Consider the following 27,825-nt stretch of genomic DNA (forward strand, 5'->3'; position numbering starts at 1 on the left):
ATAAAGCACACACTAGGACACCTGTTCTTATTTGATAATGGAGATGGTATAAACATAATATAGTTTTGTAGCAGCGGGTAGAGGAGCAGAGCGGCACTAACGAAAGCTGACAGGCAGGGAGGGAGGGGAGAGGAGGACAGAGGAAGGTACAGGAGAGCTGCAGATTAGCAGTGGCTGACTGGGGCATGTAACCTGACCACAGTGTCGGGGGTCAGCAGCCATGATAAACTGTGGTCAGTTTATGGGGGGGGGCGCAGGATCAGCTAGTTATTTTAGTTTATACAAGGGGCCAAATTATATAGCACAAGCACTGTGCTGTATAACCTGCTTTTAAAGGAACAGGATCCATTTTCTTTTTAGGTTAACAAACATTTTAAGGACGTATCACCTCAAGTCTTAATGACAGGTTACCAGGACACACAGAGAAGATAACATTTTACAGACCTTCATAAAAATCGAACGTTTTTGCTATAGACATACACTTTATGGGTTTGTGTAAATTACTTTTTGTTGGTGTTTTATTTACCTATTGTCAATTTCTGAAGGTTTTTCTGTGCCCAGGGAGGTGCATGTGGCATGTGAATGGCTGTATGTGGCCTTACTCTTGTAAATACTGTTCCTTTCCTGCATTGGTGTTTACCCATGCGTGTGTGTCCACTGTATTTTCTGAACGTGGAAATTTCACACTCGCAAAATATGTCAGAAAGCCTTGAAGAAGCATCGGCGCTTATAAGTGTATGGGTACATAAAGCTATTCATTTGTTTGGCAGACCCGGGTATGAAAAGTGTCTGAAAGTTTAAGTTTAAGCTTGAAAGTTTAAGCTAGGCGCAGAAAATACCTACATAAGTTGTGTGCATGAAGCCTTTGGGCTCTTTCACACGGGGCGGATCAGTGATGAACACCCACTTCCGCCGACACATCCGCCGATCCCCGCTGAGCAGGAAAATGACAGGTCCGTCGCTGCACACTGTGCGCCGCTCTCCTCTATGGGGGATCGGACGACGACGGACCGTAGAGTCCGTCGTCATCCGATCCGAAAACGGATGGAAAAGTAGGGTTTTCCTCCGTTGCACTTTTCGGATCGGAGCGGGTCGGATGTCAGCGGACAAGTCACCACTGACATCCGACGCTCCATAGGGATACATGTATGTCCGTTTTTCATCCGAACGGACATACGGATCCTCCATGTGAAAGAGCCCTTAAGCTTTTTAATCTCTCTCTCAGTAAAACAATGTTGGGGTTGTTTAGTAATCAAGTATGTCTCTGCCAACAGGTTTACGTTAACCGTTTATTTCTGGCAGCGTTTAGAACAATACAGCTAGCCATACACATTAAGAGCTTCTAGTTTACACAAAATAGCATGGATAAAGGAATCTCCCCTGCCAGTTATTGTATTCTGACAACTGCTGCACCCACGGCTGCCAGAATACCTGAACATCGACTGCATCTGATAGGCTGCAGTCACCAGTTGGCCAACCATTTTCCACCAGGCGCCTGTAATTAAAGGGAAAGTTCATCTTTGGAACATGTTGCATGTTCCACCTGTTTTTAGGATGGCATATTTAACATGTTCCAGCATCTGCAGTGTCTTACCTCCTCCCTCCCTGACAGCAAGCAACAGATGCTTTTTCCACACCCGCTGTCACAATTTGAAAACTGCAACTGTGCGGGGGTTCTGCCCACATGGCCGCATCATTCAATCAGTTCCCTGCGAGTTAATGCCTACAAGTACTGTAAGCCATTGTAGCTCTCAATGAGCTGCAAGTTTGTTGGTGAGCATCCTCGTAGTTCATTGGTCTTTTTGCTGGTCTACGAGGTATGAGCAGACTGGTATCCTGAGTCTAGAGTAGCCTGAGATTAAACCCGCTATCTGCTAAAATAATTAATGCACTTTTTTTTTTGTCTGCAATTAAAATGTGCATTTATTTAACTTCCGCCCAGCTTATAGACAAATGACTGCAGGCGGGATGCTCTGTTCTGGGACACCGTCCTATGACGGCGCCCCAGTCTCACCATGCTTATGCACCTGTAAGGGCGTGCAGTGTGGCGATTGCTGGTGCGCTGGGACAAGGCGTGACCCCGATCTCGGGAAAGAACTGATGACGCGGCTCTTTGCCCATGTGATCAGCTGTGTTCAATCACAGCTGATCACATGTAAACAAGGAAATGCCGGTAATCGGCTCTCCTCACTGACCGTGAGAGGAGAGGAGATCACATCTAATTCGCATAGCTGTGAACCCGGCCTGAAGGAGAAATACTACTTATTTACAAAATTTATTGACAAAACTAAGAACGACTTTTTTTTTTTTTTTAATAGCATATAAACACAGCTGTGATTAAATACCACCAAAAAGCTCCATTTGTGTGAAAAAAGTAGAAAAATTTAATTTGGGTACAGTGAAGCATGACCGCACAATGGTCATTCAAAGGTGACAGCACTGAAAGCTGAAAATTGGCCTGGGCAGGAAGGGGGTAAATGTGCCCTGTATTGAAGCGGTTTAAGGTGAACCGTGTCAGGGTGTTACCGCACATTGACTGGATGTGATGTAGGGACGCTGACCCAGAAATGACGTGACGCAAACCGGGAGTTGGTGAGATGCCGGCTCACTGATGGAGATCATGTTCACTGACAGCCATTTTGATTACTTTTAGGGCTGCAACTAACGATTATTTTTGTAATTGATTAGTTGGCCGATGTATTGTTTCAATTAATTGATTAATTGGATAATAACCTTAAAAGTGTAGTGTATAATTTAATATGTAAAGTTTTAAAAAAAAAAAAAAGGAAATTTATCCTTAAATACCTCTATGCAGTGGTGAGTATAAATAACTAACTATATGGTTAGGGAGCAAAATCTTTAATCCAGTCTGAGAATAACAGACAGAAGAGATATACTGTATATACGATTAGAGGTTGAATCTGGTAAATATCATCAGACTCAGATCAAATTTAAAAAAAAAATGAAAGACTGTTTTGCAGATTTTCAGACAGAACTGTAATTTATTATATGCTGGCCATGCAAAAACAATGTCTTCCTTCAAAAAAAAAATGTAATTTTAAAAACGTTTGTTCGATTTTCTAATCATTAGTTGGGTCAAATTGATGTTCTTTCGACCACAGTGATGGGAAAATTTGATGGAGCAGGATAGAAAACTTCTTGGTCAAAGGAATTTTCAGACCATGTACTGTATGTGGTTTTTGTTGACAAATTACATTCATTTTAAAACTGATTGTTGAAAGCAAGTGAAATTTTCAAATAACATTCTTTCAATGTACAAAGATGTTTTGTATGAATATTCTCGTCCCAAAATCGATATGTGTATTTCCAGCACAAGGCTTGTTTCACACCTATGCAGTTTGCTTTTGACCAGTTTCTACACTGTTTTTTGCATTTTTGCACACGCGATTTTGCTGCGATTTGCATTTTGCCCAATTTGTTTTCGGGCAGATTAAAAAAGACAAATTGCTGCAAAAACACACTACATGCTTTTCTGCAGCTTCTCCATTGAAGTCTATTGAACCAAAAAAGCGTTGAAAAAAAAGCCTTTAAAGCCTTTGCAAATACGCAGCTGCTGAAAAAAAGCGTAGATGTGAACGTGTCCCGTAGGAAACCATGTTAAATGAACTGTAGTGTGTTTCTGCAAAAAGCACCAAAAAAAGCATAGGCGTGAACCAGGCCTAAGACATTTAGTAGTAGCAGCAGCATGCTTTTTTTGTATTACCTGTCGTCATGGGGTTAAAACAACTAAAATGAGCCCTTTATAGTACAAAAAGAGCAGATAATCACTATTATAACGGGTTCGTTTATACTGTGAAGCTAATAATAATAATAAAAAAAATGATCTATTTATCTAATCTATCTATCTAGAAGTTGGATATATGGGCAGGAAGATATAAATCTTATATGTTAACCACCTCAATACAAGGCACTTGCACCCCCTTCCTGCCCAGGCCATTTTTCAGCTTTCAGCGCTGTCACACTTGACAATGACAATTTCACGGTCATGCTACACTGTCACCATGTGAAATTTTTATCATTTGATTCACACAAATAGAGCTTTCTTTTGGTGGTATTTAATCACTGCTGGTTTTGAAAAAAAAGTTTTTTTAGTTTCTGTCAGTAAATTTTGTAAATAAGTAATTTTTCTCCTTCACTGATGGGCACTGATATGTGGCACTGATGAGCAGCACTGATAGCCAGCACTGACTGGCATCACTAATTACTCCCTTCTAGATTGTAGGCTTTAACGAGCAGGGCCCTCTGATTCCTCCTGTATTGATTTGTATTGTAATTGTACTGTCTGCCCTCATGTTGTAAAGCGCTGCGCAAACTGTTGGCACTATATAAATCCTGTTTAATATAAATGGCCACTGATTTCTGGCACTGATTGGTGACAATTGTGGGCACAAGATTGACTGATTGCTGGCAGTGGTGGGCACACAGTTCTGACACTTAGTTGTAATCAGTGCCCTGATTACATCCCTAGATGTCCTCTGTGAGGAGATGCCACTGATTGGCTCTCCTCTCACTCTGTCAGTGTGAGGCGAGGAGCGACGATTACTAGCACATTTTTTTTTTTTTTTTTTTTTTTTTTTTTTAATGTGACCGGCTGTGATTGGACACAGCCAGTCACATGGTTAAAGAGCCGCTGCTCTTTACACAGATCGGGGTTGCACCGCGTCCTAGCAACATGGCGCGCCCGAGAGCAGTCGCTCTAGGCGGCCGTCATATGACGTCCACCCAGAACAAGAGCCGCGCCACCCAGCTGTCATTTGGCTGCGGGCGGGAAGGGGTTAAAGTAGTGCTAAAAGCTGAGCCCCTTTTTTTTTTTTTTTGATATGCTCAGTTTAAGTAGAATGTACAATACTGGTAAAAGTTTACTTTAAATGTAATTGTAATGCCTTATGTTGCCTCCACCATCTCTGGGTTCAGATGCTGATCTTCCCTGCGCACAGTCTTTAAAGGAATTTTTTTTTAAAATAACAAACATGTTATACTTACCTGCTCTTTGTAATGATTTTGCACAGAGCAGCCCTGATTCTCCTCTTCTGGGGTCCCCCACCAACGCTTCTGGCTCCTCCTGCCTTCAGAGTGCCCCTATAGCAAGCTGCAAAGTATAGTATAGATTGCCCCTATAGCAAGGTAACAAAAACTTCTGCCTTTAGAACCACTCACTTCCTGCTAGGACTACATGTCACATGAGGCATTGCTCCTCACACAGTAACAAGTTCTCAGGGATGGGGCGCTTTAAATTTTTTATTTTCTTTTATTTCTTATTTAATTTTTATTTTTTTATTTTTACACTGTCCTTTTTAAAAAAAAAGTTTTGGGTCATTATTTATTCCTATTACAATGAAGGTAAACATCCCTTGTAATAGAGAAAAAGCATGACAGGACCTCTCAAATGTGAGATCTGGGGTCAAAAAGACCTCAGATCTCACATTTACACTTAAAGCGGAGTTCTGCGGAAAAACAAAAAAAATTAAGTCAGCAGCTACAAAAAGTGTAGCTGCTGACTTTTAATAATCGGACACTGACCTGTCCCATGGTCCAGCGATGTGGGTAAATGAAGCCCCGCTCCTCTCCCCCTCCTCTCCACGCTGCCGGCATCACTACTGTGGGCACCCATCTGTGGCTTCACAGCTGGGCACGCACTGTGCATGCGCGAGCTGTGCTGTGATTGCCTGGCAACCTTCTGGGACCTGTAACTTGTCCCAGAAGATTGCGGGGGGGGGGGTTATCAGAGAAAGTGATAATTTAAAAAATCTAAGGAATTGATTTCTGAAGGTATTTCTATCCCACATCTTTGCAGATAGAAATCCCTTCAGAAATCAGATCGTTCTGTATTATAGGTACAGACGATCTGATCTTTGGATGTCACCAGGATATTGAACTTGACCCATTTTTGGCCTATCTGAACGATAATTCCTGTAATCTGCATTTTACTGCCTACAGGAACGTGGATTCAGTGAGTTTCTTAGATGTCCAATTGACTTGTAACAATGAGAGTTTCTACTTGTTTATATAGGAAACCTCTAGCAGGCAACAGCCTTTTATGTGCCACTTCGAGTCATCCGTATCACACTATCAGAGGGATCCCAGTGGGACAATTCCTTAGATTGGGTTGCATTTGCAGCGAACTATCTGACATTGAGAGAGAATCCCTGCTATTATACAATCCATTTTTTTTTTTTTTTTTAGCAAGGGTGGTTTATGCAAGGTGGTCTTTGAACAGAACATATTCTATAGCTTCCAACAAAGATGGGAGAGACCTAATATATATATATATATATATATATATATATATATATATATATATATATATATATATATATATATATATATATATATATATATATATATATAATTTTTTTTTTTTTGGCAGAGAGAGTGCAAAATTAAAGAGTGAACGCCCTTCACTAGTACTTGCATATAGTCTGAATTCAAACAGATTAAGCACATTGTTAATAAATACTTACCTTTACTTCATAATAATCTGACATGTGCACAAGTACTAGATAAGGGGGTAAATATACTGGCAAGGAGAGCAAAATCACTGGGTGGTTATTTATCACCCAGCTTTTTTTAAATCGAGATCTTTCAACCCAATCTTTGACTTGGCTCCACTGTAAGGCCAATTTTAGATGTGGTTCTTGCGATTGTGCCTGTTGGCCTCACATTTTGCGTGGTGATATGATACGCTCCACGATTGATGACAGAACATACAATACAATATAGACAAATTTTATAATTCTAATACAGTTAATGTGGTGTATGTCATTACCTGTGGAGCGAGTTTCATCAAGTATGTAGGTAGGACCACCTGTAGGCTCAGGGACAGGTTCCGTGAGCATTTGGCAGACATAAGATTCCATGCATGAAGGGGATCTATCCTTAGTACAGGTACAAATAGTGATTGAAAAGGTCAGAGTCCCTTCAAGAGGAGGGGATGGGTTCCACCTCCTCTGTAAGAGGGAAGTATTTTGGATCTTTAAGTTATAGAGTAGGATACCCAAAGGTTTGAATTATGAGTGGGATGTCATGCATTATTATGAGGGTTAATATGAAATAATGCCACCTGTTGGTATCTCTTTGTGTGGCATTGGTGCGATTATATTTAGACTTAAATGCGTTTGTGACCTTTTTCTCTGGTTTAATATACATTTCAGTAAATTGAGTGTTTTGATAGTCAACCTTTGGTAGTTTTTCTATAGCATATGCTTATATGACGTAAATTCATGTAAAAGATATTCTTTTTTTGTAAAGAATCTTAATATGTTCTGTGTATGTATATGTATATATATATATGTATGTATGTGTGTGTGTGTGTATATGTGTATATATATATATAATTTTTTTTTTTTTCATATTCTCTTTTTGTGTGACTGTACTACCTGATCTGTTTGCCACTGGTTTATGGCTATACCTTCACATAATTTGGGTTATGGATTGTTCATAAGTTTATTCTTTATTAATTTACTTTCTATTTTTATTGCAATTTTATGGAAAGTCCATATACTAGTGGCTGATGTATATGGAAGGTAGGAATAGTTTTTCTTATAGTTGTTTTTTATTTTCCTATTTTGGCGTACTTTTCTATGTGCAATGTTTTTAATCTATATATGCACTGTATGTTTTCTTGGGTTTCTGTATGTTGTTTTGCAGAAAACTTTGAGAAGGCATATTAGGGCACTTATTACGTTCTGCTGAAACGCGTTAATCTTTGCTGTGTCTGTCTGTATTGGTGTCATCTTGATGTGATTCTACTTGTAATAAAGCTACTATATCTTTATCTACACATTTGAGTCCGGTTAACGTGTTCTATTGGCTGCATTACAGTGTGGACAGGACATGGAAAAATATGTGCCCTAGTGGTGACTGATGTTTAAAAAAAAAAAAACAGAAAAAGGTCACCATGCCATGTTAATGAGCCCTAATAGTTCATTCGCACCATAAAGTGTGTGGGTGCTTTGCATTGGGCAGCCCGTTCATTTTAAATGTGGTGTTAAAGAGACTATAAACTTTTCTTCTTCCCCTTTTTTTTTTTTTTTTTTTTTTTTTTTTTTTAACATCATTCATTCTAAAAAAAATAAGTGTGCCACAGCTCTGTTTTTTTAAATCATTTTTTTTGTCTTGGGTGTTAGTGCACACATGTCATGCTTCACGTTAGCGTGCAGCATGACGTGAGGTGCATGTAATAATTTTGGCAGTGCACCACAACGCACCTAAGCATTTTGCTGTAACATGTCTGCTGGCGAGGTGCATTGGGCTATCATTTAGAATTAATAACGCTGCAATGCACCAACACCTGTATCGTGTGTGTGAATGAGCCTCCATTAAGTAGGACGCTGTTTATTGTTCTGAACACAAATTGCAGGCTTTACAATGCTTTTTTCATACTTTGTGCTCTATACCTGAAGGTGACAAATCTTGTTGGACCACTTTTTCGTTGGCTGTTCAGTTTAGCCTTCAGCTATTTTGGTTTCCGTGTTTAGCATTATGCTTCTGTGTTAAAGGGAAGGTTTTGTGCTCTTCTGTACCTGTTTTTATTTTTTTAATTGTGTAGGTGTGGCATAAAACTGTACAAATTAGAATAGCGTTAGGTACTGTTTATAGGTTTGACCATCGGGTATATCAAACTCAAATGAAAAATGGGATCAAGTTGAGTAAAATTTTTTCAGTAAAAGGTCACTATGTGGCTGATTTACTAATGACGTACTGTAGAGCGTGTTTACTGTACAAAATGATTATCAACTTAAGCGCATTGAAGATTCTTTGCAAAGAATTTTAATAAATCGGCCACATTATTACTAGTGGCAACAGCGTCTTCCTCTAAAATGCTTAGTGGTTCTAAAGCCTCAAGGGTTTTTTTTTTAACCTTATGCAATCTATGCATTCCTACTGTGCTGCTGGATCCAGCCAGCCAATCCCTTTTTTTACCCGAGCCCGATCTAATCCATCGATGTGCACGAGAGCAGTGGCTATCGCCACTGTCTCCCTTCTCATTGTGAAGATTGATAACAGGAGCCATTGGCTCCCACTGCTGTCAAACAAATGTTGTGATGAGGGGGCGGGGCTGAGCCGCCCGCTCTGTTTAATATACACATGCAAGGCGGCTTAGGAGCGAGCCTGCACAGGTCCCCCATCCAAAAGCAACTTTACGTGGGGGCACTCGCCAAGGATCGGGTCTGCTGTGAGCAAAAGCATTGCACAAAGCAGGCAAGTATAGACATGTTTCATTTATTTATTTATTTTTTTAAATTAAAATAAAGTTTAAAGGAGTACAGCCAAAGCTCGTTTGGCTGTACTTCTCCTGTGGATCACAGTAGGGCAGTTAATTTTGCACTCCTGTGACTCCTGTGTGGGCAGAAGTCCGCTCTCTGCTGATGTCACAGTAATTGGTCCAGGCTCCGTATTGTCATGACCACGGAGTCGGGATCTGGGTTATCCCTGAACTAACACCCGGCACAGCCTCTCGGTGAGCAGCTGAGAGCCTGAGCCGGCCACCCCCTAAACAACTCAGTGCTCCAGTTACAAGGAGGGGGCAAAGCAGAGAGCTGTGAGTGGCAGTCAGCATTGAGCTGTGAGAACTGAGCGATCTGCGGTGTTCGATCGCTCTGTTCTCAGTGCAGAGGCGCTGGGGGACAGATGTAGCTTTTTTTGCAGATTTATACTTTTGGATTTTTGAGTATAGCATCACATATTATTTGATAGTTTACAGTATAGAGGTACTATCATCCAAGCAGATTTATACTTACCTAGGTGGATGCAGCATCAGTCTGCCGGTATATAGGGAATAAAAGACAGTATAGAACAAAAATATGCACGGGTAATTAAACTGTAATCTCCATGATCGGCTCAAATGTGGCAAAATAAGGTCGCCAGACAAATCTGAGTATATTCACTTTTTTGAGGGGTGTAAAAGTTCCGTAGTTCAAAGTAGAAATTGGTAGTGTGACTAGATGTAAGATGTAAAGACTCAAATAGATGTCAATAGTCTCTGGAAGTAAGCACTTAGAGGGGGTTTCCATATGTTGCTTACTGTATGTAAAGCGAAGAGGACTGGTGTACACCAAGTGAGACCCGGCATTGATTGCTCGCATCTCACTTGGGAACTCAAGCAATATCCACTCATCAGGTCTGGATACTGTAGAATCAGCAGCACGGTGCTTTATCCAAAGATTCCAACTTTATGTACCCTCTAACCTATTTTTGTGTTTTTTTTCTTTTACTGGTGCAAGTCTTACATTTTGTACATTGACAGCAGTCCCTGTCCTTTAAGGTTATTACAATTCGAGGTTCCCTTTCCCACACGTATACATACAACCCCTGGCAAAAATGATGGAATCACCAGCCCCTGAGGATGTTCCTTCAGTTGTTTATGGTTGTAGAAAAAAAGAAGATCACAGACATGGCCAAAAACTAAAGGCATTTCAAATGACAATTTTCTGGCTTTCTGGCAAGGTGTGATCACTCCTTTTTTTTTTTTACCTACATACTAACAAGCAGATTTAATCTGATGCAGGTGTTAGTAATGAAAATTTACTGGGCGATTCCATAATTTTTTCCTCAGAATTGAGTGATTCCATAATTTATTCCCTGTGCTTGTTCTATAAATCTAACTGTTACTGGCCACCACAATTATTTTTCTTGATTTTCTTTTAGTGTTTCTTAAAGCCAGAAAGTTGCCATTTGAAATGCCTTTAGTTTTTGGCCATGTCTGTGATCTGCTTTTTTTTCTACAACAATAAACAACTGAAGGAACATCCTCAGGGACTGGTGATTCCATATTTTTTGCCAGGGGTTGTATATACCAAGCCAATTAAGATGGCAAACTGTGTGCCCCCCCAACAGGGTGTAAAGAAAGAAGTCGGTGTCATTTCAAATCAAGAAAATACCACTCCCTCCCTCCAACAGAGAGATCACTCCGCACGCAGCAGGACTAGTGGGCCAGACCTACAACATAGACCATACACACGTACAGGAGGAGTGAGCAGGGTGGATAAAAATCAATGATTTTTTTTTTTTTGCAGTATTTTACTTTTTTGGTAAACTCATTCAATGAATGCAAGCTGAGATAACATGCACTACATTGATGCATTTCACAGTAACCATGAGATAAAACAAAGTTCAGGAATGTTCTATTATCCCATTGTTTTGCAAATTTATGTACACTACAAACTGTATGATTGATATTGCTGTTTTACTAACCTGACAGCTTATTCTAAATAGAAAACCTTCATTTTGTTTTCAAATATTAAAGATTCTAACTACCAGCAAGAATAAGTTCTTACATTTAAATAGTACCTGTCATTTCAGATCCATCATGGCAGTGCCAGTTAGTGGGCATCCACTCACCTGCTGCTGCCATGTCCCTCAGCTTGTTGTGTCACTGCCGCATCCCCAGCCGTCCCATTAAAGTGAATCAGAATGTCAGTGAGTCCACAGCGGGTCAGAGGAGGAGCCGCTGTGGGATAGAGATGACAGTTGCACTTTGTATGGCATTTTAGTTGACAGCCGCATGGAGGAGAGGCAGCTGTCTGAAAAGCCAAGCAGGGAAATTGGTGCTTGTCCCCCCGCCACAGCAATCATCCCTGGCAGTCAAGGGACAATCTTCCATGTGTGCAGGGTCACAGTGCCCTCCCTCCCTTTGGGGGCCCGTGTGCAGTAAACACCCTGCACACATGGATGATATGCCACTGGCGCTGACAGAGAAGGAAGGTGAAGGGCTTGTGCAGGAGCACACTCTGCACATCTTGCAGACAGTTTTACAGGTGCAGCGGCGCTGGCGATGTGCGGCACACTGCCGGCATTTCACCTGCGCCCCCCTCCAGCGACTTGTTCTTCCCAGAGCATTCAGCCCTCCCTCCTTTTACTGCCCCTGAAACCAAGGAACCCAATGCTTCAAAGCAGAACCGCTGTGTTCTCCAACTGATTTGAAGTCTGTGCAGATGTCAGGATGATTGACAGCAGCTTAGTGAAGTGTAAAACCTGCTAATAAACCGCTCCAAGAAAAAAATTACTATAAAATTACTGAGCGTGGTAAGATTTAACATAATCTGCATATTTGGTATGTAAGATCCCTGATGGTGTTCAAGGACTGTATATAAAGATGATTTTAGAGGCTCCTTCACCCACTGCCTGTGGGATTTATGGAACCCTATCTACAACAGTCCTTCCATGTGCAGGTCTGCTTGACTTTATTTTATTTTTTAAAAATATGCACAGTTCAAAGCCTCTTAATAAGAACGTATCCTATTCGGCAAAAACCTGATGCAGAAGTTAACTTAGGAAAACATTGGGAGGTTGAAACATTTATATAAGCTTGTTCTGTCTGATGGTGTAATGGTATACTGCATTAGAAACACACTAGAGGGGTCTATGTATAAATCGTTCGCTTACAGATGTGACAGAGCAAAAATTTGCTGAATTTTCTGTATTATGATTACTTCCTATATTCTGTATATACAGTACCGTCTAACCATTTTATTTTTCAATTTAATGTGATATGTCAGTGCAATTAATTCTAAGCATTACCAAAAGGGCTCATGCCATCAGACATTTTTTCTGTATTTATTTATTAATTGTATGCGTTTGGAATGCATGTCAAACGCAGCTTATTGAAATCCTATTGACTCCAATTGAGCAGTATACATGGCAGTAGAGGCTTTTTTGAACTGCTTTGTGTTGTGCTGCATTTCCTTAGCTGCAGCTCATCCTATTAAGGTGTATTTGAACGGCAGGTCAAACACAGCCTTTTCTTGCCAAACGTTGCATCTGCCATTCAAACGCCATGTTTTATTTTGAATAGCAAATTATGTTTAAAAGCAACACCCATTGACACCCCTAAGGAGACCAGAAGATGAGAGCCGTACAGTCCAAGAAAAGGCCCAGGGGTTTGTTGCGTGCAATGCTAAGAATTTATATGTCTTGTGGGCTTGCCCACTATTTCTGGTCTGTCAGCTCCCCCAACCTTTAGATCGCGGTCTGGCTTTGCTGACCTGCCATCTCAGTGCAGTGTGGGGGGACTACTTGTAAAGTTGGAGCTGTAGTAGGGAGCAAGAGCTGCATAAGCTGATGCCTCCTCTGTAGTGCTGGCTCCTGTCCCATGTGGAGTGATACCAACTGCACTCCATCTCTTATCTCTGCTAGTGGTCTCCAGAGTGGTGCCAGCAGTAAGAAAGGAGATCTTTAGGTTAGTATGAAGCAATTTACTGGGCATAATAGTATAGAGCTGCTTTCACACTGATGTGCTGCGGTTTACCCACATCATGAGTGCAGTGTACCTGTAGCTTTCCTGCAGGTTTGCTGCACTTAGCCATAGACTTCTATTATAGCCTGTGGGATTGGTGCACTTTTAGAAAGCCCACCAAAACCCCTGAATGCCTGAGTTTTGGTGTGCTTTCAGAAAGTGCAACACACCTGCAGTATATACCGTAATAGAAGTCTATTGCAAAGCGCAGCTAACTCAGAAAGGTTGCAGCTGCACCCGTGTGGGTAAACCACATCACATCAATGTGAAAACAGCCTTATAGGGGGCTCAGGCATTAAGAGTTCATTTACATTTGCAGTTTAGCACCCCCCCCCCCAAAAAAAACCTTTAGTTAGGATGTGTTTTTACTACCACCACCACCCAAACCAACCACACCCTCTTTAGCTGCAATGGCTAGGGGTCACATGTTGCAGCTGCAACTGGAGTTCTATGCCCTGCCATGGTTGGTGGGTGTAGCAATTGCCAAGCATGATCCATTCAAGTGAATGAGGATACTCCTGCAAGTTTCCTGCACCCTTATGTAGTGCAGCAAAATAAGGGGTTAAATCGGCAGAGTTGTTGCTTTCTCACCACCTGCTTTAACTCCTTGATCCCCGCAGAAGCATGCAGTTGTGGGGTGCTTGCAAAGTCGCCCCATTTACTTGTTTGGGTTGCGATTGGCAGATGGTCACACCCACCAAAAGCAACAGGGGGCCTAATTTCTGCTGCGGCACGCCAGGAGCGTCCTGTTGACGTCTGATGAAACGCATAGGGCGGGCTTTATGAACGTCTTACGTCACCTTCCGGTCAGCCGGAATTAGTTTTCTGACAGCATCTATTCATTCATGGTTTCATGCTTATATTATCCACACTAAATGTGAATATATTTCTCATTAAATAAACTTACTGTGACCGTGCAGTACCCCTGTGGGGGTGAGGCTATTTGGTGAGTGCGTGCACATTAGGAGCATGAATAAGGAGCACCATCACTAGCTGGCACCTAAATAAGAAATCATTTTAACCACTTCAGCCCCAGAAGAATTTACCCCCTTCCTGACCAGTGTGCTTTTTGTGATTCGGCACTGTGTTGCTTTAACTGACACCCGCACGGTCGTGCGACGTGGCTCCCAAACAAAATTGACGTCCTTTTTTTCCCACAAATAGAGTTTTCTTTTGGTGGTATTTGATCACCTCTGCGGTTTTTATTTTTTGCGCTATAAACAAAAAAATAGCGACAATTTTGAAAAAAAACGCATTTTTTACTTTTTGCTATAATATCCCCAAAAAATAATTTAAAAAATTTTTTTTTCCTCCGTTTAGGCCGATACGTATTCTTCTACATATATTTGGTAAAAAAAATCGCAATAAGCGTTTGGTTTGCGCAGAAGTTATAGCATTTACAAAATAGGGGATAGTTTTATGGCTTTTGTAATTTTTTAATAATAATTTTTTTTTTTTTACTAGTAATGGCGGTGATCAGCGATTTTTATTGTGACTGTGACATTATGGCGGACACTTTGGACATTTTTGACACATTTTTGGGACCATTGTCATTTATTAAGCAATCAGTGCTATAAAAATGCACTTATTCCTGTGTAAATGACACTGGCAGTAAAGGGGTTCACCACTAGGGGGCGGGGAGGAGTTAAGTCAGTACTAGGGAGTGTTTTCTAACTGTAGGGGGATGGGCTAGCTGTGACATGTCACTGATCTCTGCTCCCAATGACAAGGAGCAGAGATCAGTGACACTGTCACTAGGCAGAATGGGGAGAAGCTGTTTACATCAGCATCTCCCTGTTCGTCCTCTCCGTGAGGCGATCGCGGGTATCCCCGCGGCGATCGAGTCCGCGGGACCCATGACCCGACTCGTGGAGCTCCTGGCTGGCGGCGTGCACACAATGGCACGGCGGGAAATTCAATGTGACTTACCTGTATGCTCATTTGCCCAGCCATGCCGTTTTACCGACGTACATCGGCGTGCGTCGGTCGGGAAGTGGTTAAAAAACATCATTCCTCAGCAAGAACTGGACTTTTTCTAGAGTACAAGTCACTTTGTCAATTTGTACAATTCATGAGATCGCACTGGACACTTTCTGAGCACTAGTCACTTTTGTAAATTGCACTTATATTAAGTCATCTTCACTGTTAAGTATATTTTTATATTTTATACTATTTTTTTTGTAGAATGCATATCTATTATTCTTCTGGTTAATTTACGATATTTTAATCACACAGTGGTATTAGCACTTACTCCAGGGTATAGTGATTTACATTTCATCAAGCACACCCTTTTCTCACTGGTTTGCCAATATCAATCTAGCACAGGGGCGGCCAGAGGGTATAACACGTCGCAAAAATATTTTTTCTATACCAGAACACAACTAGTTTATAACATTAAGTAGTTGGTCAGGTTACCCTTCTTGTTTGCCGTTATCATATTCGAAAGGGGGTGCCAGAGGGTGTAACACACCCAGACACATTTTTCTAAATATATACACCTTTTATTTCAAGGAGTGTCACATTTGCACAATAGTCAGTTTTTTTAACTACCAGTATCGGTCCTATACAGAGGATATGGCACCATCACAAAAAAGCCATCATTGGTGTTCCCTTTATGCATATGTATTCCTCTTTCTGAAACTCAGACGTGGACATTAGGGGTTATATACCTGAATACTAATCATAAGATCTCACAGTTTGCGGAGGGTACATGCATATTGATGCTGATATCTATCCACGTACTCCCCCTTTCTGGTTTTGGATGTAGCCATTAGAGAATAGCATAACTGCATATTCATTTTAAAGTATTACATCCTGCTGGGGGTGTACATACACTGACTCAGATACTTCCTACTGAAAATCCATTATTTATATATTCTTTTGTTATTTTGTGTTTATTTTATTACCACCCACACCTGGGTCTGGAAGACTGCAGAGGGTGCAACACAGCAGCTCTATTACAATACATTCTCTATTTTAATCAGAACAGCGCCACATCTACATCCTCTTTTACATTCATTCTAGTACACTCCACTTAGGTGGTGGTGTACATGTAGAGGCAGCAGTTCTCTCTTCTCTACTTGTATCCTGTGCACGGATTTACCCACACACCGTTTAGATCAAAGCATATTGATGTGTTAGAATGGCCCAGTCAAAGTCCAGACCTAAATCCAATTGAAAATCTGTGGCGAGACTTGAAAATTGCTGTTCACAGAAGCTGTCCATCCAATCTGACAGAGCTTGAGATATTTTGCAAAGAAGAATGGGCAAAAATGTCACTCTAGATGTGCCAAGCTAATAGAGACATCCCCGAAAACACTTGCAGTTGTAATTGGTTCTTCAAAGTATTGACTCAGATGTTGAAAACCATTTATCATTGTCCTTCCACTTCACAATTATGTGTCACTTTGTGTTGGTCTATCACATAAAATTCCAATAAAATACATTTACGTTTTTGGTTGTAACATAACATAATGTGGAAGGTTTCAAGGGGTATGAATACTTTTTCAAGGCACTTAACTTTGCCTATGCAGTGTTCAGGGAGATGTATGGAAGGCAGGCAGAGTATGGAACTGTATTCAAAGCTGGCATACTTTTTCCCTATCAGGCCTCATTTTATGTTTTTCTTTAAAATGTAAAATCAAATGAAATCTAAAGAAGGCTGAATCTTTGAAACAGAGCAAATGTGGAACTAAAATCTGGAAAATGTGATGTAAATGTACATAAACAGTAGACCCCAAATTCCACTGGATTTTAATACACATTTCTGCTGCTCAGCAATGATAGACAGCCAGTAGAGCCCCAGGTGCTGTAGAAATACATGAAAACACAGATGGCTCTGCAGCCCAGGTTATACACACTCGGGTTGGCAAACCATGCTGAACTGGAGATCCAAAAATGGACTGCCCAATGTCTCACATTTATAGCTGTAAACATGTCATTCAATACTTGGTCAATAATTACACCAAATGTAATCAGGACACTCAACTGGAAACCCCCTGAAATTCAGCGGCTTTTAATATTATACCACTTCCAAATTATAAAATGCCCCTGTGGACATGAGCAAGTCTTAGATTACAATCTGAAAGATGGTTTATTACACATTTCTGAAACCTGATCATTCTGATCAAGCAGGACAGAGAAATAGCACTTTATACAGTACATAAAAAATGAATGCCTTTAGAAGATACACTTGAGAGAAAAGATTATAAGATATATAACAGGGGTAGGCAACCTTAAAGTGTTTGTTACCCTAAAAAAAATAAAAAAAAAAATAAATGCATCCTGTTCCCTTAAAGCATGTTATACAGCACGGTGCCTGTGCTGCGTAATTTGCCCCCCCTGTATAACCTAAAATACCTGGTTGATCCTACCTGGTTCTGTAAACTGACCACTGAGCCCTGACACCATGGTCAGTTTACATACCTCCGCCATCCACAGCTCTCCTCTGTCCTCCTCTCCCCCACCCTCTGCCTGTCAGCTTGTAACAGTGCCACTCTGCTCCCCTCCTGCTGCTATAATAACTATAGTATATTCATGCCAGCCCCTCTGTTAAATAGGGATGTGTCCCAGTGTCTGTGCTATATAAAAAAAAAAATGTCCTTTTCTACCTTTTATATCAGAGCGTGTCCCAGTGCTCACCTGACCACTCTGCTATCTCTCCTCTCTCTCCCCTCCGGCTGACGTCAGCGGGAGTTCTCGGCGCCTCCCACTGTAGCTGTCAGCCTGGGAGAAGACAGAGTTGAGGAGTCATGTGTGTGCCAGAAGACGCTCTAATATAATAAAGGTAGAAAGCGGAAATTTTTTTTACAGTGGGGACGGAAAGTTTTCCGACCCCCTTAAATTTTTCATTCTGTTATATTGCAGCCATTTGCTAAAATCATTTAAGTTCATTTTTTTTCCTCATTAATGTACACACAGCACCCCATAGTGACAGAAAAACACAGAATTGTTGACATTTTTGCAGATTTATAAAAAAAAGAAAAACTGAAATATCACATGGTCCTAAGTATTCAGACCCTTTGCTCAGTATTTAGTAGAAGAACCCTTTTGATCTAATACAGCCATGAGTCTTTTTGGGAAAGATGCAACAAGTTTTTTTTTTCACACCTGGATTTGGGGATCCTCTGCCATTCCTCCTTGCAGATCCTCTCCAGTTCTGTCAGGTTGGATGGTAAACGTTGATGGACAGCCATTTTTAGGTCTCTCCAGAGATGCCCAATTGGGTTTAAGTCAGGGCTCTGGCTGGGCCATTCAAGAACAGTCAGTCACGGAGTTGTTGTGAAGCCACGCCTTCGTTATTTTAACTGTGTGCTTAGGGTCATTGTCTTGTTGGAAGGTAAACCTTCGGCCCAGTCTGAGGTCCTGAGCACTCTGAAGGTTTTCATCCAGGATATACCTGTACTTGGCCGCATTCATCTTTCCCTCGATTGCAACCAGCCGTCCTGTCCCTGCAGCTGAAAAATGCCCCCCACTGCAAACTGGACTACTTGTGGTATTCTTTCAACAATGTCTTTTAGCCACTCTTCCATAAAGGCCAGATTTGTGGAGTGCATGACTAATAGTTGTCCTGTGGACAGATTCTCCCACCTGAGCTGTGGATCTCTGCAGCTCCTCCAGTGTTGAGCCTCTTGGCTGCTTCTCTGATTAATGCTCTCCTTGCCTGGCCTTTAGATGGACGACAATGTCTTGGTAGGTTTGCAGTTGCGCCATAATCTTTCCATTTTTGGATAACTGATTGAATAGTTCCCCCGTGAGATGTGCAGAGCTTGAGATATTTTTTTTTATAACTCAACCCTGCATTAAACTTCTCCACAACTTTATCTCTGACCTGTCTGGTGTGTTCCTTGGCCTTCATGATGCTGTTTGTGCACAAAGGTTCTCTAACACATCTCTGAGGGTTTCACTGAAGCATTGTATTTATACTGAGATCAAATTACACACAGGTGGACTGTATTTACTAATTAGGTGACTTCTGAAGGCAATTGGTTTCACTAGATTTTAGTTAAGGGTAGCAGAGTAAATGGGGCTGAATACAAATGCATGCCACACTTTTCACATTTGTAAAAAAAAAAACATTGAGAACCATTTATCCTTTTCTTCCACTAAACAATTATGTGCCATTTTGTGTTGGTCTATCACATAAAAACCCAATAAAATACATTTACATTTTTGCTTACAACATGACAAAATGTGGAAAATTTCAAGGTTTGTGAATACTTTTTCTAAGCACTGTACCATTACCTGCTCTAACATTGCATAGACCCCCCCATCCACTGCCCCACAGCAGGGGCGTTGCTAGGGGGTGGCTTTTGGGGCTATAGCCCCGAATCTGGAGCCCATAGCCGCGAGTCTCTGCAGGGGTCCCCAGGGGGAGGGAAGGCTCTCTGGGGACCCTAATGTAAGTGGGGGGGGGGGGGGCTCTCTGGCCACCCTGATTTTTAAGGGGGAGGCTCTCTGGAGACCCTGATTTAAGGGGGAGGCTCTCTGGGAACTCTGGTGCAAGAGGGGGGGGGGCTCTCTGGGGACCCTGATGTGAGGGGGGGCTCCCTCGGAATATATATTACACACACGCGTATATTACTGTGTATACATGTGTCTGCCCGCCCAAGAGTATGACTTTCTTTACTACGCTGCTATGGGCTCTAGCCTGAGATCTTTTGTAGACCTAGCAATTCCCCTGCCCCACAGTATCACTGGCATTTGTCTACAATGCCTAGTATTGTTAACAATTACTAACTCAGGGGCCTAACAAGTATACCCGAGAGTTGAATCAACTGTACGTACTTAGTTTGTCTATATTGTAGAAATATACTGTTCACAGAAATCCGGCAAGTTACAGCAAAAACCCCACATATGCTGCAGGTCATACACTTCTTCAGGCAAGGGGGCACTGTTTATCCATAAGGCACTTTCCAAAAGTAATATTAAAGCAATAGCACTACATAAGCTGCAGGTTATACACTTATTTGGGCAGAAGAAGGCACTGTTCCAAATAGTAATTTTCATTCACATACCAGATAATGCCAGAGCAAGCTTTCCATAGGAAGAGGCTATAGCTTGTTCATGCTGCAATGCCCAAACGTCCCTGCAGATTTCTGGCTGCCAGTGTGTGACTCTTCCAGGAAGCTGACAAAGAAAAAACCCTGTATGAAGAAACCTATTCTGTCCCTCCTCGATAGGTACCTTTCCCTAATGCAATCCCTACTCTCTCCCTGACCAGTGTGTGCTCTGGCCCTATCTTACCCCTCCACGGTGGGCACACCGAATGATGCAGAATTCACCTATTTTTGTAGTTCTCAGTCAAGATGGTTGCTCAGATCTCACAAGGTTTTCCAATAGGACTGCCATCCTCCCCCAAGATGGCAGCTTGGAGCCCATAGCATAAGACAGTTATTCCTCAAAGGGCTCCTACCAGCCTTAAGAAATGGCACAGTGCCACCTTTTAGGTTGGAGGAAATACTGCAGCCTACACCTGCTCTAAACCCTGATCCCATGTCACTCTTCCTGGTGAGACTCCGGCCCCAAGTTCTGCATTGTTGGGAAACCGTTGTGGCGTCTTTTGCTTTTCCATACCCAGAAATTCTAAAAAATTCCTAGCGGTTCAAATGTGGAAAGCAGCTACTTGGCACAGGGTTTGGAAGGCCTCGTCATCCTATGTAGTGGAAGCAAAAATTTTATTTTTTGGCATAGTTTGTTACCTGGAGATCCTGACAATAACAGCACTATCTCTTACAGGCTGACAACACAAAATCTCTGCCTGTCATTTGGAAGCATTGCCAGCTTGCCGTGTGCACTACTTTGCTTGACATTTGGGCTGCCTTTCATTTCTATCAGATAGACATCTCAATAGCCAAGATAATAAGTGCTTGTGGCAGACTGACATTGCTGCTGCTCATGTCAAGCAAGTGGCTTAGTTTTGTCAGCCTACAACAGGAAGTGCTATTGCTGGCAGGATCTCAAGATATTGCAGCAACATACTCACAAAAAAGGTGATTTGCTTAACAAAGCTGTATATGATGCATGATGACAAACATACTTTAGGGTTTACATGCACTTTTTAACTTGGTGCACACATAGTAAAGAAGTCAATGTCTTTTCTGTGTTAAAAGGAAGTTATGCCCTATTCAATTTCTAGTGAATAGCCACTATGTACTTTCTGTGCATGGGTACATATTAGATTTGTTTGTAATAAAATCCTATCCAAATCTTTGAATTAGTAGTTAAAAAGTATAATTCTGTAATGTGTGTGTTGTGTGTTTTATTTATTTATTTTTTCCCTACCCCTGATTGTAGTAACATGGATAGCATGAGAACCAGTTTTTAGCTCCATGTTTCCTTCATACCCAACTGCAAATGAAGTGTGCCATATACTGTACAGTATGAGCTTTAATGCCTGTGTTGCCCGGCTTTTGTTTTGGCCAAAACTGCTTCTCCCCACACAAGTCTATGTGAATGCAAAAGTAGCTTGAATCATGTTAAATGCAGGTCAGAAGGATGTTAACTGTTGTACCTGTCAATAAATTCTGAATGGTCCCAGAAGACTTTCAAGCTAATGCCCAAAGCAAACTGAATTTGTCAATTGACACAGGCCCTTCAACTATTTTTAGGCTGGGTTCACACTGTCTTCGGATGTGGTTCACAGCAGGGGTCTGGGCCGTCCCTGTTCTCCGTTTCAGAGACGAATCTGGCCCAAATTTTTGCCTGAATTCGGACCTAAAATGGAGCAAAAGACGCACAGGACCCTTGTGCATTCTGCACCGTGGCTGCCCAGGAGATGTGTGAACCGGCTCCATTGAGAGCCAGTCACATGCTCCAATGGTGTGAACCCAGCCTAAAGCTGAAAATGAAAGCTGGCTTTGAAATTCCAAAATAATAATTATAATGTTTGTTTTTATTTTAGGGCTTATTGTTGGTGTAATACTAAGATACGGCATTCCTTCTACCACCACCAATAACAAAACCATCAGCTGCTCTCAAGAACAAAGGGCTTATTCCACACTACTAGTTAACGTCAGTGGAAAATTCTTTGAATACACTTTGAAGGGTGAAATTATTCCTGAGAAGATCCATAATATGGAGCAGAATGACATGCTAAGAAAGGTAAATTATCCCTGCCTGTCTAAAAAAAAAAAAAATATATATAATAACCATATTTGCTGGTATAACCAGTAATGAAGGTTAGAATGTGGTGACTTTAAATGAAATCTGTACTGTGTGGGTTTTTTTTGTTGTGTGGTGTGTTTTGTTTGTTTTTTTTTTTTTTTTTTACTCTTCCCTTCTTAAAAAGCTATTTTCCTGGCTATTATGCTAACCCAAATGCTTAATTTCTTTGCAAGTACCCTCAGTTTGTAGAAAAACAAAAGCTATCACCACTCCACACTCTTACATCTCCTTCCAAACATGGGTGTCTGGGGTGCTGGTCAAGTACCCCGTACTCCCTCATTGCACTTTCTCACACAAAGGAATCAAAGAGCCACACACCAATGAGGTCACTTTGTAAAAACTTTATTGAACCTACTAGAAAAAAAAACACTAAAGTCCCTGCCTTAAGACCTCCCCTCTCCAACACTTTTCATCTTTATGTACTCAGTTGTAGAGATCAGTGGGCTGCCATTTTGTTTTCTAAAGTAAATATTCTAATTGTAAATATACTGATCAGAAGTTCTGACTTTTTTTTTTTTCTCCTATTTCGTCTAAAGTGTTTGTTCTTGGCCAATGGCCCAGTATGTATTGAGACCTGACACATCCAGGGGACTAGGGTTCCAACAAAAAGGCTAGTGATGCCATCATGTTTGTCTCAGCACAGGATGCATTATACTACACTGAGCTTTCAATAATTAAAGTAGACCCGTCTGCAGCCTTGGCAAATGAGTTTATAGGTAAGAACACACCACTTGTGTCCACCGCTGTTAAGCTATATAGGGAACAGAGAAGAGTTGGAGACGAAGAACATCTTGTGTCTCAAAAAAAAATGCGACTAAAATGCCCATGAGACTTAAATGAGGTACATCAAGCCATCGACAAAAATTAGCATATAAAAAAAATCAATCTTTTATCAAAAGGTAAAAATAGTTTTCCTTTACAATGCAAAAGAGAGAGAAAACAGATTTACTGCTGTTAGTCTTCTTAGCATCGCTAATATATAATTTCACATCTTGTATCCACACTCATGCTGAGATTTCATAAAAATTACAAATGAAACCAGAATTTTTTTTTTTTTAAAGAGTCAAAGATGCACAAAACACCGCATCGTCAATTTACATTAATGAGGTACACTGGTATAGCATAAAGTAAAACCGCATACCATGTCATAAACACAGTTGTTATATAAGTAAGCATAGCATGTCATGCACATCCTAAGTTCTTCACATGTAACTTCCTTCCCTTGAAGGGTCTGAGAAAATGTGGCTGTAAGCCTCTACAAATGAATAATGAAATGTCTATCACCAGGATTCAGTGCGCTGCAATGTGTGGTTCCGTGGACCCCGCCCCAAGGTTTCCAAATATTGTAGAACAGTGGAAAGATATAGATCTGTAGAGAATATACAATAGAATTAGAACAGAAAAAAAAGAATCCTAGAAATCGTGAAGGGGGAAGGGGGGGGGTGGAGAGGGAGGGGAAGGTGGGGGTGGACCCGGGGGAGGGTGATGCATGCGCTTCTGCCAGGTTACAGTACAAGCCGTAAGGGCAGATGGGCAGCGTCAGCAGGCCACTGACTGACATCAACCATGTCCATACTAGGATTGCATTAGTCTACGGTATTTCTTTCAAAGAGGGCATGTACCTCATCAGAGAAGGCAAACTTGTTCCAAAGTGTCCACGTCTTAGTGTAGCGTTCACATTGATGGGGGGCTGTGGGAGTAAGATTGTATATTTTACTGATTTCCTCCACTTTTTTGAACCACAGGCCTATGGATTGAGGTTGTGTGGATTTCCAGCATAGAGGAATGCATGCCTTGGTTGAGGAGATGGCGGATTATTGATTTTTTTTTTTTTTTTTATAAATTTTGCTTGGAATGTTGGAGGTGTGGAGCAGGAAGAAGGCCAGGTCGTTCGGTAAACTTTTGGGCAGTGTGCTGGATTGTCTTCCAGAACTGCTCCAGCCTGGGACAGGACCAGAAGATGTGGAAAATTGTTCCCGGGTCCTCGTGACACCTTCAGCAGCGGTCCGAGGACGAGGGGAAGAACTTTTGTAGTTTTGGGGGAGTATTGTACCATCTGGTGACAATTTTAAAATTGGTTTCCTGTATCCTCGTACATATGGAGTTTTTATAGGTGAAGTGGAGAATATTTTGTCTTTGATGTGGAGTAAGTGTACGCTGTAGATCCTTCTCCCATGTACTGAGACATCGCAGTTGGTAGCCATCTGGTGGCGTTATCAGCAATTGGTAGGTGGCCGATAGGGCGTGAAGCAGGGTGCCCTCCTCTGAACAATAAGACTCGAAAGTGGTAAGAGTTTGGCAGAAGCTGTCCGGGGGAGGCAAAGACTTGAAGAAATGGTTAATTTGAAGGGCCCTCCAGTGGTCCAATCAAAACGAACCATCTGGCTTTGTGAGCTCAGAGATGGCCACCTACTGTGAGTGAGGAAGTGGGATGCTTGGAAGCAACCAGAATTCCTCGGGACCGACAGGCAGGATCCTGAGATCCTGGGGAGAATAGTGGGTTTCCAAGTATCGGGTGAAGTGGGGAATGGACGGACGCAAGGGGATCGGGTGTAAAGGGACGAGCAAATCCACAGTTAGACCCACCAAAGGGTGGTTTTTCATATCTTGTGGCAGCGATTGGTGGCACCAAGGTGCTCTCTCTAGTTGTATGGTGCACTGGGACTGTTCCAGGCGGGGCCACAGTTTAGTAGCCTGGTGTCGATCCCAGTCGATAAGTCTAGTTAGGTGGGTTGCCTGATGTTATTTATGCAAGTCTGGTACCGCTAGGCCTCCATACGATTTGGGTAGCGAAAGCTGTTGTCTGTTCAGTCTTGATCGTTTATGTGCCCAGATAAAGTCGGAGAACAGTGTCCGTACTTGGTCGAAGTAGTAAGGGACTGTGTTAAACCCACTCCTATCGCTTCGGATTTGGTTTGACATGGTTCTGTATTTTTGAAATGTGCCGAGAAGATTTGGAAGCAAGATTCGGGGTTTGTGAGCGAGAATAGCATGTCGTTCGCATATGCAAAGACCTTCTTCTGAGTATTGCCGATCACCATCCCCGTTATGTCCAGTTTCAAGTGTACAGTACACAGGAACGGCTCCAGTGACAGGACGAAGAGGATCGACGACAGGGGACATCTCTGTCGCGTCCCATTCGTTATAGTGAAGGGTTTTGACAGGACTAAGTTAGCTCTGACTCGAGCCGAAGGATCAGAGTAAAGTGTAATTAAACATGGTGCTGCCGAACCCCGTAAATCTTAGAACAGAAGACTTGAATTGCCAGTTCGCCCTGTCAAAGGCCTTCTCTGTGTCTGTACTCAAGAACATGCAGGGAGTACAGTTCTTATTGACAAAATGCAGCAGGTTCAGGACTTTGAACGTGTTGTCCCTGGCCGCACGAGTAGGTACAAAGCCAAATTGATCCAAGTGAATCGAAGTTGGTAGATGTTGAATTCTGGTGGCCAGGAGTTTAGTAAATATTTTGAGGTCAGTGTTCGCAACGAGATCGGCCTGTAACTTCCGCAGGAGGTGGGATCTTTGCCTTCCTTGGGAATCACTGCTATGTGTGCTGAGAGAGTGTCACGTGGGAACGTTGTATTGGATCCTAGGGCATTAAATAATTTGTGCATGAATTTACCGGGAGATGGCAGCAGGGTCTTGTAGTATTGAATGGTAAGACCATCTGGGCCTGGAGCTTTCTTTAGGTTAGTGGTTCCCATCGCGCTTTTAAATCTCCTCTAACGTGATAGGTTCATCCAGTAGTTTGCTAACCTTAGCGGGTAATTTTGGCATTTGAGAGTTGGCTAAGTAGTCTGCCACTTTGTTCTGTGAGGGAGAGTCCCTCTGAAGGTTATAAAGAGATGCATAGGACCCTTGAAATTCGTTATGTGTTTGGGTAGTGTAACTCTGTGTCCTGAGGGTGACATTATGTGTGGTAGTTCGCAAGCATCTGTTCTCTCAGGGATTTGGCCAGGAGTTTACCGCATTTGTTACTGGATTCGTAGGATAACTTCCGGCAAACCTGTGTTGCTGCTTTGGCTTTTAAATGCAACAGGTCAGTGGGTTTTTTTTTTTTTTTTTCCATAGAATCAGGAGTTCAGTCTCTAAAGAAGGTGTCGGGGGGGGGTTGTCAGGCTTCCACCAAACTTAGTTTGTTAAGAAGAAGGGTCAGCTGCGAAGTGCGATGTTTTTTGATGCGTGACCTGTGTTTAATGAGCACTCTGTGGATTACTGCCTTGTGTGCTTCCCACACAGTGCCTGGTTCTCTAGTGTGTCATTAGTCTGAAAGTAACAGTCAAGTTCTCTGGTAACGTCTTTGAGCACTTTCTCGTCTTGTTCAGCCTCCATGTTCTTGTCCTGGAGGTGAGGCTATCAGTCAATGCATAGGACAGTAGAATCAGGGCATGATCCGACCATGTGATAGGTCAGATCGAGGTGTCTCGGACTGCATGTAGTTGGGTGTGAGGTAATAGGAAATAGCCAATCCTAGAGTATTGTTTGTGAGGCGAGGAGTAATAAGTGTAATCTTTTTCAGAGGGGCGAAGGAGATGACACGCATCTATTAGTTGTGTCTTGTGTAGAGATCGCGAGATTAGTTTCCGAGGGCCAGGAGGTATCGACGAACATCCTGAAGTGTCCTCAGAGGGGATCAACGGGGCGTTAAAGTCGCTCCCAAGTCTTAGTTGGTCTCTCACACTTGAGCAGTGAGTCTAGGGTCTTGTTGATAAAAAGGTCTTGATGGGTATTGGGAGCGTAGAGGCTCGCCAGAGTAACCTCGACGCTGCCAACCATGCCCCCGAGAAACAGGCCAAACATGTACTAATCAGCTTTAAATAGTAGTTAAAACTGTAACATTTTCGGATGGTACCCACCAGGGGTGTCTGCCCCGGGACCTTTAGGAATAGGGAACATAGGACCCAAAGGAGCAACAGCAGGTCCCCTGGGTTAAGATGGTTAAAGATAACAATGGCGTTTTAATGTCACTAAACCTAGGTGCACACTGACAGTGTGAATGAAATGGTGGGAGTTCAGCTGAACCCGCACGTTTTCTGAGACATCTGTGTGGGTTTCTGCACAGATGTCTATTGAAATCGCATCCCAAAGTCGCCAAAAGTAGTACAGAAACTACTTTAGGGAATCAGTGCGCTGTTGCACCGATTTTAGACGGTGCTGTTGCCGGTGTTTTGTCGGATAGGGCCCAATATCGAGAAGTGCCCGGGATGTACTACACATGTGCCGTATGGAACAGCTGAGTTGACAATTAGCTGTTGTGTCGGTGAGACAATGCCTGTGCACAATAGCTGACAGAAGAAATTTTTCTGTCCGATTGTGCCTGGCACTGGCGAGGTGTGTATATGTCGGTGAGGGGCGGATTAGTACAAGATGGGACGGATTTTTAAATGAAGGCCAATGCTGCAAAA

The 27,825-nt window shown here is 42.1% G+C and overlaps 1 protein-coding gene across 2 annotated transcripts in view; it reads left to right on the forward strand.

The window, feature by feature from the left end:
* Window positions 1-27,825, forward strand: part of SLC9A7 (solute carrier family 9 member A7) — a 156,043-nt gene that overhangs the window by 25,211 nt on the left and 103,007 nt on the right. For both annotated transcript variants that reach the window (XM_073614604.1, XM_073614605.1), the window contains exon 2: window positions 22,158-22,357. In XM_073614604.1, coding sequence (XP_073470705.1) covers window positions 22,158-22,357 — 200 coding nt within the window. The remainder of the gene's footprint in view (window positions 1-22,157; window positions 22,358-27,825) is intronic.

Source organism: Aquarana catesbeiana, linkage group LG02, assembly GCF_042186555.1.
Source record: "Aquarana catesbeiana isolate 2022-GZ linkage group LG02, ASM4218655v1, whole genome shotgun sequence".
In the NCBI taxonomy this organism is placed as follows: Eukaryota; Metazoa; Chordata; class Amphibia; order Anura; family Ranidae; genus Aquarana; species Aquarana catesbeiana.